Source organism: Rhamphochromis sp. 'chilingali' (assembly GCF_963969265.1).
Source record: "Rhamphochromis sp. 'chilingali' genome assembly, chromosome: 12".
In the NCBI taxonomy this organism is placed as follows: Eukaryota; Metazoa; Chordata; class Actinopteri; order Cichliformes; family Cichlidae; genus Rhamphochromis; species Rhamphochromis sp. 'chilingali'.
The window spans coordinates 33,759,714-33,773,248 of NC_137939.1; the positions used below are offsets into that span (position 1 = coordinate 33,759,714).

The 13,535-nt window shown below is 43.8% G+C and overlaps 1 protein-coding gene across 4 annotated transcripts in view; it reads right to left on the reverse strand.

Moving 5' to 3' along the window:
* plxnb3 (plexin B3) overlaps positions 1–13,535 on the reverse strand; it is a 92,188-nt gene that overhangs the window by 20,328 nt on the left and 58,325 nt on the right. For all 4 annotated transcript variants that reach the window (XM_080899484.1, XM_080899487.1, XM_080899485.1 and 1 more), the window contains 3 exons: positions 5,588–5,992; positions 4,698–5,421; positions 2,489–2,668 (listed from right to left, as the gene is read on the reverse strand). In XM_080899484.1, the coding sequence (XP_080755610.1) occupies positions 2,489–2,668; positions 4,698–5,421; positions 5,588–5,976 (1,293 nt within the window). In that variant the 5' untranslated portion in view covers positions 5,977–5,992. The remainder of the gene's footprint in view (positions 1–2,488; positions 2,669–4,697; positions 5,422–5,587; positions 5,993–13,535) is intronic.

Consider the following 13,535-nt stretch of genomic DNA (forward strand, 5'->3'; position numbering starts at 1 on the left):
TGAGTTTGAACAGACTCGATCCTGCTGTGCCACATCCAGTTTATTTTTTGTCTTTTTTTATTCTTGCTGAGATGGAACAGCAGCATCCTGACAAAGTAGAAACTCTGGAAATCTCTACCATATCTCAGCCACTTCACTCACTGATTGGTCAATTGTGTGCAAGTATAAAGGTATGGCAGGGCTTTAGTGTCTCTCTTATCCCTCTGTGTTCAATCTTCACTCAAATACTTTTGTCACGTTTCTTGTGTACAGCTGTGAGTTTGTGAAACACTGAGTTTTTTAGAAGAATTGAAGTACTGTTACTGCTTTTTCCTGTAGAAATGCGAACCTGTCTCCTGGATTTCACCTAAAGGCATCAGGGTGTAAATCTGAGTTCAGGAGACACTTCTGCACCGCAGACTGCAATAACCTAAAAACACAATGCTTAGTGGAGTTTAATGCTGAGCATTTTCATCATCACCGTCTTCTTCTTTTAAACAGGATGCAATGAGGAAAGGATTTTTCTGACTGGGAAACTGAGGACATCACAGGTTCATTTATGTTTAACAATTTAAAAAGACAAAGACTATCTTCTCTGACTTAAAAGAACCATATTTGTGTTTCAACAGTAGACGGACTAGTTCTTACATACTGCTTATCTACTCAACTTGGGCATTCAAAGCACTTCATACAGCATTTGTCATTCATCCATTCACACAAGCACTTTCTTCTACACCTGAGTCCTTTCTATCTTACATTCACACACATTCATGCTCCGCTGAACGCATCAGAGATCAGCTTGGGGTTCAGTATCCTGCCCAAAGATACTGAGACATGCAGACTACAGCAGCCAGAATTTGAACCACCAACCTTCTGATTAGTAAATGACTTTCTCTACCTCCTGAAGAACAGCCACCCCCAGTCATAATGACCTGAATGACCTGAAACAAGTGAGTGAGCCCACAAAGTCTACAGGGCAAAGGAGCCAGAGCTGCTTTCACATCGATTTCTATATAACTAGAAGTCCTTTTACAAGCAGAGGAGTCAGGAGTCACTGTGCTTCTAGTATACATCCGCACAAAAATTTAAAACAAGTGCGGGGACTCTGCCTTTAGATATGTTAAAGTGCAGGAGGAAAACATGTGCATATGTGTTTCTTTAGTTCAGATAGCCTCGGGTGCCACGCCCACAGAAACACTGCAGGAGCGTCACATGCTGGAGAAACTGGTGCTTGAGCACCTTTCTGATAGATTCACTATTTCACAATCCCAACAGAAGCACAGCAGTTAACATGTGCCCGGGTTCGCCGCGAAAAACGTGGTGTTGCACTTGTACATGCCTCTTGTTGTTGATTGGTTATTGGTCCCTCAGGTGCACTCTGGGTAAGGATCCAGCAGGAGGCCCTGAAACATTTACAGTGTGTGTGATTAAATATTAACGGGGAGAATCAAAGCTCTGCTGTTTACCTCGCTGAGGCTCCGAGGCAAGATTAGAGCTCATTAACGCACACACGCACACAAGTTTGTCCTTCTAACTTTGCGAGGACTATGAGTCACACGGTGCATTCCCAGGACCCTTACCCTAAACTTGAACTTGATAAAAACTTCGAAATGAAATGGAAAAAAAATGCCTCTTAAGGTGTCCCGCAGCGAGAACAATTGGGTACAGAATCTCATCACTTTTCAAATGTCCTCTCTAACAATGTGTAAGACTGGGTCCTCATAAGCCACATGTACAAGTACACACACACACACTTACACCCAGTTAAAAGCTTCAGGGGTGTCCTGCTGGATTCTTACCAGACTGCACCTGAGAGACCAATCACCAATCAACAACAAAAGTCTGAGCATGCTCCCATGTGACCCTTCCCACTCTTCCCAAACGCACCACACCCTCGAGCTAAACGCCTGTTAGTCACACACACACACGCATACATAGAGTGTATCATTGTGTTGCTTATAAAGAGCTTCAGGCTACAAGCTGCTCTGTTCAGTGTGTGTGTGTGTGTGTGTGTGTGTGTGTGTGTGTGTGTGTGTGTGTGTGTGTGTGTGTGTGTGATCATTTTCCTGGTGCTTCTCTTCAGACCTTCCAGTTACAACATGAACAGGAAACAGCTGATTCCTCCCTGTAGCTAGAGATGGAGACACAAACGCCTAAACAGGCCTTTTCACTGCCAAGTAAAAACCAGTCTCACCAGCTGGTCTCTTAGCAGCTCCATTAGAGTGGAGGGGTCTGAAGCCTGTTCAATTAAGCATTATTCGTATATGTATTTGCACCCCAAAACTTTTCATGTGAGAGTACAAACGGTTTTATACTACAAGTAACTGTCTGCTAAATTCACAGCAGGGAGATTAAGCATCATGTGTCATATCGCTCCATGTTCAGCCACAATGTGCACCATTTCAGCTGTTGTGTGGGACATGTGGGAAAGGGTAACTGAGGTCAATGGCCCAACCGACGGCGTCTACTTCATGTGTGAAACGGCTGTAAAACATGTTGGTGGTGTCACCTTTTGCAGTTGTCCCTTTCTATCTCCCAGGAAAGCGATGGTGTGGCCCGCCTCAGTTGCTGTGGTGACAGCGGTCAGCTGTATAGTGGAGTTGACAATGGGCGTGGCTTTGAGGGGCACGGCGCTAGCGATGGGGTTGGGGGTGTGTTCCCCTCCACAGGGGTACTCTGAGAGAGAGACCTGATAGATGAATAAACAGAGAGAGAGAAGCCAGTGAACACAGGTATGTGGTCAGCCCTGCTTTATCTGTTTACGTCTCTAAACACAAACAATTTTGCTTCCATTCACCTTTAAAACTCGTGCTTTTTTCCACTCAGCCTGTCACTTTAATCTGTGTATTTTTGCTCTATGTGGGTCAGCTCTGTGTTACAAGCTCTGTGTTTGAGTGGCAGCTGTCTGATGATAAGTCCAGATGCTGAAGATAACCACTCTAATCCACACACACACTCACTCACACACACACACATAGTATTAAGGTCAGCAGCGAGGCAGATGACAACCATCGACAGCTTCTTGCCTAAAGCAGCTGCTAATCTGTGATGTCATCACATGTAAAATGTGATGTCATACGATGTCCCACTTGGCCGACCAGGACCTCAGCGATCCGTGGGATCATCTTTGGACTCTCATTGGAACAAGTTTACTGTCCCATTGTTTTCAACTGTCACCCACACTTCTGTACTGCACTCTCATTACTAGCAGTAGCTCTAACTCTGTCATCTGCAGTATCTGGAGTTTATATTTGGCTCTATCGCTCTTTGCTTGGACCTACTTCTGAGAGCAGCAGCAAAGACAACAGATTGGTCAACTTTATTAAAAAAAACATGAAATTAAGGACTTGGGGTGGAGGTGGGTTGCAAAGTGACTTGCAGATCAGAGCAACCATTGGGTGGGGAAAAGCAGCTTAAAAGCATGTCCTATATGAGATTTACCAGTTGGACATGTCGAACGGTAAAAATCAGCTGATTACAAATAAGCTTGACTTTGTGGTCTGAACTGAAGCTTTGGCATCAGTCCATTCATATATATTTTCAACGTAGAACTGATATTATCACAACTCTATTGCCAAAAAACTTGAACAGCCTACCACAAAGTTATTGCATAGAAAACTGAAACCACAGCTTTCATTCGCTTTAGGAGGGGCTACCTCCCACCCCCCAATCTAAAAAAAAAAGAATAATAATGATTTGCAAAATCAAAATACATTATGCATGTATTATGTGCACCAAGCTAGTGAGTGTTCCAGGTAAGGAGGTTACTCACAGCCAGTAATGGTAAGTGTTAAATCTACATTAGTGCTTTCTATCCAGCATTCATTCTCCGACGGATGCATCGAAGAGTATCGATTTAGTATCTTGCCCAAGGATATTTGGTATGAACACCACCAACCTTCTGATTAGTAGATGACCTGCTCTACCTCCTGAGCTACAGCCACCCCCAGTGCCAATGCTGGGTGCAACATGTTACTGGTACCACATTATATTTTTCAGTCATGCAGTAATGTAATGAGTTACTGTACAAAATTCAGTAGTTACACTACAGTTGCAATTATGTCATTACTTGCATTACAAAGGTTCTTTAGTTCTGTGCACACTGAGCAGATAGAAAGAAAAAAACATTCACTTTTTCTTCTGCACCCCTACGCAAAAAACAAACACCTCGTTTTGATTGTGTACAAGGAGGAGGGAAATGGTTTAGTGGTCAACAACATTTGTTGAGTGGTGATATGGAAATCGCTTTTATTACAAGAGCATGATTATATAAAGTGCAAACTGTGTCCAGGACAAAAAATGACAGTGTTATACCGCTAACATCGACTCTTTGTGAGCATCTGCACAGACAGCATGCTAATACAGAGCTAACGAAGAAGGCAGTGTGATGTTAAAGTTGAGCGTATGCTGACCCCAGGCCTGCATCCAGAGCCTGAGCTTCAACAGGTAACAAAGGCAGCGATTAAGTGACGCAGCCTCCACTTCTGTTCATGTTTCTACAGCAAAATCATCGTGGCGATGACTTTGAAGTTTCATTGAGCTGGTTTCAAACTTTGTTATGTCGGCTTTGTGTTCTTACATAGCCTCAGGTTTACATTGTGTTTCAGGTCACGTTACAGAGTAGCAAGAAAGTAACGTAATGAGTACTTTCTCTGGGGACAAATTCATAGATTACTTTGTTAATCACCCCAACACTGCTCAGGTGTTTGTGAGTTTACCTTCGGCAGTTTGAGACATTTTGATGACACGCCGTACTCGATGTAGGCCTCCTCCTTTCCACCGCTGCCTTGTCCTCCCTCTGTGTAACACACTTCCTGTGCTCTCCGCAACATTGTGTCTAACTCCGCCATGCCATAAACGCAGAGAGCTGAACGATTTGTTGCTACGGGCGTGGACGCCTGCCCCGCTGCCATGACGACAAACAGGTGAGGTTCACCTGAGTGGTTGCCTAACCATGCACCCTGTGCCAGGTTATACCCACCCTGGCACAGCAGCGGCACCTCAACGTACGAGTAGAAGCTACGATCAGAGATGCAGAGCCTAGAGGCATAAGTCCGGTACTCCTTCTTGTGCCGCCGTGAGAACAGGAAGTAGACATGGTTGCCATGGACAACAGCCTTCACAAAGTGGTTGTTGTAATCGGAGTAACTTCCTACAACAAGTTTTCCAAGCTCCTCCTCCTGAGAGAACGCTCTGCGGGGTGGAACCACTGGAAACAGCCGCCGTGTCGTGATTGGTGGGATGTCACCAGGGCCTTTGCTAGTGTAGCTTCGACCAACCAGCATCAGGCGCAGCACGTCACCATCCCCACCCCCTTCCTGCTTATTTTTCGTGGTTATTACCACGGCAACAGTGGAGACACCTGGAGCGTTGGCTGCGACGTACTGAGTGTCAACGGGATTGGACGTCTGATAGATGAGCTGAGAAATATTGGACAGATTCCTGCAGAGAAAGACAGGACAGAAAAGTCATTCTTCATACGTGTTTTGGCTAATCCAGACATCAGTCACCGTTGATACATACAAAGAACAGATACAGTGTGAGAAAAATGTATTTGGATAAACTCTGGGAACACAGTGAGGAAAACTAGCACAGTAAACTGACGTACCTCTTTTCACAGATTCCCTGGAACAGTGATCCACAGACTATCAGACTCCCTGGCTCCACCCCCTGCCCCGTCTCCATCAGCAGCAGTTTGTTGTAGTTGTCGGTGTCCTTGGCTGATGGGCATTCCTGGAGCACGATTGGTGGGAGGCACTCTGGGGAGTCCCGGTAAGGGCCGGTCTTTACGTGCAACAACACCTCGAGGCCAGTGGTCAGCTGGTACAGATTATTGACCCCGCCCACATAAATATGTCCCGCTCCAGGATCCAGGAGCAGGTGCGACAGGGGGGCGCCCTTCAACTCCACATGTTTCGAGGCATCCACAGGTTGGGAGAAAGGGGAGAGGATGTGGAGGAAGAGGAGGAGTGACGGGGGGATGGAGGAGGCCAACATGGCAGCTCCTCTTTACCTGAAACAGATTAAAGTTCAGGAGAATTAAAACTTGTGAAAAGCAGCTGCTTATGATTATTCACAGGTCAGCAGGCCCACTTGCAGTTAATCTCACTGCCCGCTGGTCAAAAACAGACAAAACTTGTTTTTCTTGTTTTATCTGTCCAAACCCTAAAGATATTCCCTTTACGGGGCGATCTGGTGGAAAAAGGAAATGAAATAAACCCTCCGAGAAACTGAAACAAGACAATATTGTAGATTTTTGAATTGTGCAGAAACTGACCCCAGATCTGAACTTCACTGTAAAATTTGAAATCCACTAAAGAATGTCTTCTTGGCTTCACCGTCCGCCCACAGAAAGTCAGCGGTCTGTCTGAATACAAAACTCAAAGCTGTGATTGCATCTTATTTCCACTTTCTCCCCTGCAGCAGAAAACCTCGCCCGAGTTTCAGAGCAGAACTGAACCATGACTGTCTCAGATTAAGGTGGAGAAACACGGATCTATTTCATACCCCAAAAAGAAAAAAAAAATCTTAAATATGTAAAATACACCTGAGCAGGTGAGGCTCAGCCCTGCAGACTCGCTGCACCGTTTCTCTTTCTCTCTCTGAAGTTATTAATAAAATATTTTTGCTGCTTCACACTTTTCATCTGGCGGTCAAACTGTAGTTGCCTGTAGTAACATCACCATGGCAACAAACCGGTATCCACGGCAACGCTGTGAAACGACTCAAACCTCTGGTGGGTTGTTTGGTTTTTATGACAGAGTGGAGTTTTAAACTGGTGTCAAACTGGTTTCAATCTTGCGGGTCCTTCTGTGTCTTCAGGTTGCATCACTCTGTCAAAGTGTAAAATATTCCTGTTAAATAATCACGGCTCAGACCTCATTCCTCTTCTCCTGAGGATAAATCCACGATCTTTCCTCCAGCTCTCCCACTACTGCTACAAACAGCCTCCGCCTTCACTTCACCTGAAACAAGCTGATTTACTATACAGCCGAAACGAGGAGAAAGATTCACTATTTAAAGATGAAATTTCAAGCAGCACAAAAAGTGTTCTTCCAATGCTGAACCTCCAAACGGTTTTATTCACAGGCCGCCTACAACAGACACGGTCAGCAATTAGTTAGCTGTTATGAGGTTTGTTTTGTGGAAGGCAGAAGTAACCATATACTGATGAGGGTGGAGTACTACGTTATCAGCCTTCGTAGACTGCAGGGGTGACTGGCACTAACACAAAACCTGCTAATTAGTGCTGATGATACTTTTGTTATTCCATCTGTAGTCATCTCTAATTGGTTGTGTGGCTTTAAATGGAAAGCCAGAAGGCAGTGAGAGTAGCACCACCTACTCACAGAGCAGAGCATGTATTATTACAATGGCTGTGTTATTGATAAAGTCAAAGATAGCATGAATGGCCTGAAACAAGCTGGGGGTGGAGGTGAGGTTGCAAAGTGGCATGCAGAGGTACCAGTAACCCTATGTTGAACAGCTTAAATATAATGTTATGTATAAGATTTACCAATTTTAACTTTTCATATTAGTCATATCGTTTATAAGATAATTACATTAAATGACTCTAATAGTGTCATTTATGCTTAGCTTATGCATGTATGTGTGTACATGTTTAGACATCTTTGTGAGGACAGAAACTACTATACTTGTGGGGACCAACAGTCAGTTATGGGGACAAAAATGTCCATCCCCAGGAGTTTGACGGCATTTTTGAGGCTCAAAATGTGGTTTTAGTGTCAGGGTTACAATTAGGTTATGGTTAGGTTTAGGCTGAGGGTTAGGGTTAGGCATTCATTATTGATGGTTAGGGTTAGGGTAAGGAGCTAGGGAAAGCACTATGTCAATGAGATGTCCTCACTAAGATATGAAAACGAGTGTGTGTGTGTGTGTGTGTGTGTGTGTGTGTGTGTGTGTGTGTGTGTGTGTGTGTGTGTGTGTGTGTGTGTGTGTGTGTGTGTGTGTCATTATGAAGGGATAAAGCAGGTTTATTTGTACTGTAAATCTGGGCATTTTAACACAGGAGTCTATGGGGGCTGACTCGCTTTTTGAGCCAGCCTCAAGAGGCCATTTGCACTACAGTTTTTGGCGCTTCTACTTGGACTTCATATCTCTGTCCCAAGTGGTTGCCACATGGTTCTATCCAGTATGTGTTGGAAAACACGCCTGTTTAGATACTCAAAATATGGAGAGAATGCACACAAACAGCTTAGCTTGTCCATCGGTGTAATAATGTGTAAACATTTTCAGTTCAGATATAATCTGTTTTGATTTTCATTTTTACCTTATAAAGAGAAGCCCAGGGGTTTTCTTTGACTGTTATTTTCAGATAGTGGGGCCAAAAGAACTCCCAAAACTCGAGCAGAACCATGCGCAGGAGGAACTGTTTGGAAACATTTTTGCAAATCTGTATATTTTTTGCTTAAAGACAACATCAAATAATCCTGGCAAATATCCAGTCTTTCAAACAACCATCAGGTCTAAATCAAACCGCAGCAGTTAGAAAAGCCAAATTCTATCCATGACATAAACTCACAGTTATGACATTTGATCATCAAACTCCCAATAAAATGGTTTTTAATCTCCTTTTTTTAACAAAGGTCAGTCAGATTAATCTTGAGCACTAATGTGGTCAAAGGTTTTACCACAAGCCTCAGAATTTCCTCTGAACACTTTCAATCAGTCGTCTTTTTCTCGACAGCAAAACAGATCTTTAACTCACATTTCCACACAAACAGCCAGCGCATATCCTCTTTTTAACAATATTCCCAGTTCGGCAACAAAGAGGACTTTCTCTTGCTTTCTCGACACGTCAAAACAGTCACACATCAGATCTGATTCAGCTTCATGCAAATCAGAGGAAGAAAAACTCATTTACATCTGTAGTCTCAGAAAATACCACAAACTGTGGGTTTTACTGTGCTGTGGCGTGCCTCTGATTAGAGCCTGGGACCTCCAAACCAAAAAATAAATCATCAGGATTTTTCCTCTTAATCCAGCTGGAGCCTGAGGGAGACGACACACCAGGCGTGCACCGATTGTGAAATTCTGGGTCAGTACTGTTTGCAATTTTCAAAATAAAAATCTGCATCCTAGTATATACATATACATATAACACTCAGAGGGTGATTTCAAACAGAAAGCCAAACATTAAGCCCCGATTAACATTGATTAACAGTATTGTTAATACATCACATGTGATGACATCACATAAAAGAAGGTCTATGAAACATGAATTAAGAAGTTGTTTAAAGGAGGAGGTTACTGATTTCATCAGTCGTATCTCCACCGGCTCACTCCTTGGCGGCCGCTTATTGGGGCTCGCTCGGGCCACTTTGGAGGTGGGGTGCCCCCGGCCTCTCGGCCTGGGGCTCGGTCACTCAGGCACAGCTGGCTGCCGGCGGAGCTCACGGGCGCGTCACTGCAACTCCCCCTGGCTTCTGCTCCGCGGCTGCTGAATGAGCTCTCATCTGGGACTCTCCTTAGCTCTTACTGGGACAGTGGCGCGGCTGCCCCTCTGTGGGTCTTCCTTGGTCTCTTGTGTTCTGGGGGCCTCTGGATGTCTGGAGTTTTGATCTCCTCCATACCTGCTTGATACCATAGAGGACAGGGCTGTGGCTCCCCACACTCTCTAGCAGATCATTACATGGAGAAACCTTTGGAATGCAAGCATGCTGATCCACACAGGTATGCACACAGGTGTACACATGGGTATTCACAGATGCGGACTAAAGCTTTCTTGGCTGCTGCCTCAAAGCACACTGTGCGCTGTCTATCTTGCGTGCTGCACAATATCGTTTATTATTTAGTAACTATTGATATCTACTGCTAGCTAGTTTATTGTGATGGTGCTTTTTTTTTTTTTTTTTTTATGTTGCTCTTTGTTGTTTGCTGTCTCCCCTGTTTTTTTTTGTTTTTCTTTCTCTCCATACAGGTGATCCAGGAGTTTTTTTTTTTTTGTTTGTTTGTTTTTTGTTTTTTGTTTTTCTCTCTTCCCCCCCTTCTCACCGTCTCTTCTCCCCTTTGGTTTTCTTTCTTCCTCTCCCCCTCTTTCTTTCATTCTTTCCCCCTGTCCTATTAAAAAAAAAAAAAAAAAAAAAAGGATGACAAAGGATGACGTGATGTCACATGCTGCTGTTTCTGATGTCACTTCCAAAAAAAAAAAAAAAAAAAAAAAAAAAAAAGCTGAATCAACTTGTGCTCACAAGATCCTGGCAATGGGCTTCACTTATGTGGACCAGGGTCAGGGTAATGGTCGCGGGGCGCGGGTAAAGTTGAGTTGGAAAAAAAAAGAGACTAACATGGTGGGAAACAGCAATTAGGCTCTTAAGGTCACCGAAACTCATGGGAAGGTACACTGCATGGACAAACCTACTGGGTCACCTACACATCACACCTCACCACCATAGAAACCCAGCCATGAAGCTCCTGGTGTGTAGTTTTTGTGCAGCTCAGCACTTGGTAACAACACTCTTTAACTTTTCTGCTGAATTGCTGTGCTTCTTAAACACTTTCCACGTTCGAGTTCAGTGACCTGTTAAAAGTGACTCATTGTAAAGGCAATCGGCATGGCTTGGTGCTTGACTTTATACACCTGTGGATATGAGACTGAAAACATTTTAGTCCACATATCTGTATGTTGTGAGAGTAGCGAAGAAAAAAGATTTAAGATTTAGCTGAATGGAAATGAAATTGAAATTAAATAAAAATAGGACCTAGAATTGAACCTTGCGGTACACCACGGTTAGTGTGAACAGCAGCTTAAACACAGCAGCTTTAATGCGTTTTGTGCCCACCAAAGGACAAACTACAATGTGAACTTCAAGGCCATTTTAAGACACGTTTGACAGCTTCTCCTTCATCCCTTTATCAGATACCTTAATTCAATCACACAAACAGTCTCACTGAATCTGGTTCATACCCAGTGCTTTATAGCAGTGGGCCATGTTTCCATCACTGATACTTGGTGCCATTTGCTTGGCACCATGTGAGTATAAGTCAAGTTATTCACTCATAGTAAGCCATAAAAGAGGTGGCTTTATGTGTCAACTGACAAGGTTTTTTCTCTCTCTCTCTTTCATTTGGTTTTAGGTCCTGTGCAAAGGTGGTTAGTTGTGGTTGTAATCGGTGCTCCTGTATAAGAAACACCTCAATGTCAAGTGGGGCCTTTGATGTGCCACAGTCTTATAACCATCCCACAGCTACACAGACACTTTTTACAAATACACTGAGACACTCAGGTAAGGTGAACATAGCTGTAGGGAACACACGACCGAGGTAACGAGGCTGGGAAAGTAAAACTGAATACTAAATACAGAGACAAAGGCTACCAAAATAAAACAGGAAATAACATTACAGGAACAGCTAACACAGAGACGAAGGCTAGACAGGGTACTAGGGAACATGCGGGAGGCGGAGAACTGTAAATATAGACCTAAAGAGACAAAACTGAGTACAAAAACAAACAATACCTGTAACTGGGGATATATATACTAGGAATCAAACTAAACATAAGACCTTATGAGTCCAAATACAAAAAACGATGGGTCAAAGACCATCTCAGACCGCAAAGGTACACCTGCACTTGCCTCAAGGCACACCATTTGGAGATCACTGTTCTCAAAGATAAGAATTAAAACCAACCAAATGCAGTGTCCTTGATGCAAACTCATTTTCCAACAGGGGGCAGTCGCTTAAAATGGCATGATCTACCCTGAGTGTGACGGGCAGATATCAGTCAGCAGGGCTCATATCGGCTGATATGCACATCCCGGTGCCGTCCTGCCATGAAGAATAGGAACTGGATGTGACAGCTGATTTGAGCCTAGGTGAGCTGGTCAGATAAAAGCTGAAGTTGGAGTAGATAAATAAAAGCAGACTACTGAGTGTAACAGTTTTTTAAAAGAAAATGAATTTAAAAAATCTCTGTGCAGCTGGGCTGATGAAGAAAAAGTGAAGGCTTCAAACCAGCAAGGACAGAAGAGGCTAATCTGAGTTCGGCTAGCCCGTGTAGCTTTCAGCCAACTTCAGTTCGGTCCAAAGCTTCAAGAGGACTTTACACGATCAGTTTGGCTTCATATCTCTCAGGAAAACAAGATTTTCTGCCCCAGTAAAATTAATAAGAGCCTCTGATATGTTTTACAGAGTGTGTTCCTCTGATACAAAACACTATTCATCTCTCTCTCTCCTGGTTAACTCGTGCTCGCTCTACCCTCCCTCCTGCTGCGTGTTGGTACAGACTGAAACTCGCTGTTTAACTTCCCCCCCCAGTGCATGCTGGGAAACAGCCAGTGAGGCCTCGGGACACACAAACACACGGTGCCGAACACACACAGCAAGAGGCACACATGCTTCAACATTTCCATGGTAATACTGATCATCCTCACACACAGTCAGTCTGTATGCTAATCACTTCCTCCTTCAGCCTGATGGGTGGGGAGGGGGGCTTCATCTATAATTCATGCTGCTGAGGAGAGAGAGAGAGAGAGAGTTGTAGGCTGTCAGAAAGTAAAATGAGAGGGAGAGTTAAAGTTGGAAGAAAGAAAAAGAGAGAGAGGTTATAAGAAGGACAGAAGAAGGCGAGAGAGAGCGCTGGAGGCGACGGAGCGTTAAAGTAAAAAATGAGGAAAAAGACTCAGAGAGAAAATAAATTCATGTTTGATCTGCTGAATTCAGATCAGCTTCTGTCAGCCTGTCTATCTGTCTCTCTGTTGACCCTGAGAGCTCTGCACACTGCAGCTTAAGAAAGCTCAGGCATGGGAAAGTGCTACGGACACGTCCATGATACCTTTTTAAAATAAAGCCAGTCTCCGTCCATACTAACGCGCCTAAGAACATATCGCGTACACCGAGCCACGTCTCCTAAGCACAGATGCAGAAGCAGAATGATAAAAGGCAAAGTTGAATGGCAACAGCTGGTGCCAGACATCAAGGTCAGCAACGCCTGTTATTCATCCTGCGTGTTAGTCAAGGCTGATGTCTTTGTTATCTTCTCAAAAAGCATCATATGATAAGAGTGTCACAAATCAGAGTGGAACACTTAGCGCCCCAGCAAACACGTGCGCCTGCATCGCCGTTTCCAAAAGTCAAAGTTTCCGTGAAAGGCTCGGTTTTCAGTCTCAACTCAGCTGCATTTACAGAAGCCTCCACATGCCAGGCGAGCGTGGATGCTCGGTCAAAGCACAGAAGAAGAAAGTACATGAACATAAAATGCATAGTTTATGACTAGTTGGTTAACCCTTGAATTGAAATTTCTATGTTAATTTTCATGTTGCTCTTATTATACTCATCATGTTTTCAGGATTATTTAAACAGGAGGGCGAGCAGGGTCAGAGAACGAGGCAGGGGTGACTGCAGGAAACCAGAATAGCTCATCATAGATAAATACACTGTAAAAACTGGTGTATTGTCTTAAAATACTATAAAAAATTAGATTTCACAAAAACATCTATAATATAATATAATATTTCAGTAAAGTACTCGAGTAGATGTACCAAGTTGCATTCCCCCATTGGTCCCATCTCTGTCATGAGGTGGCACATTAACTGTAA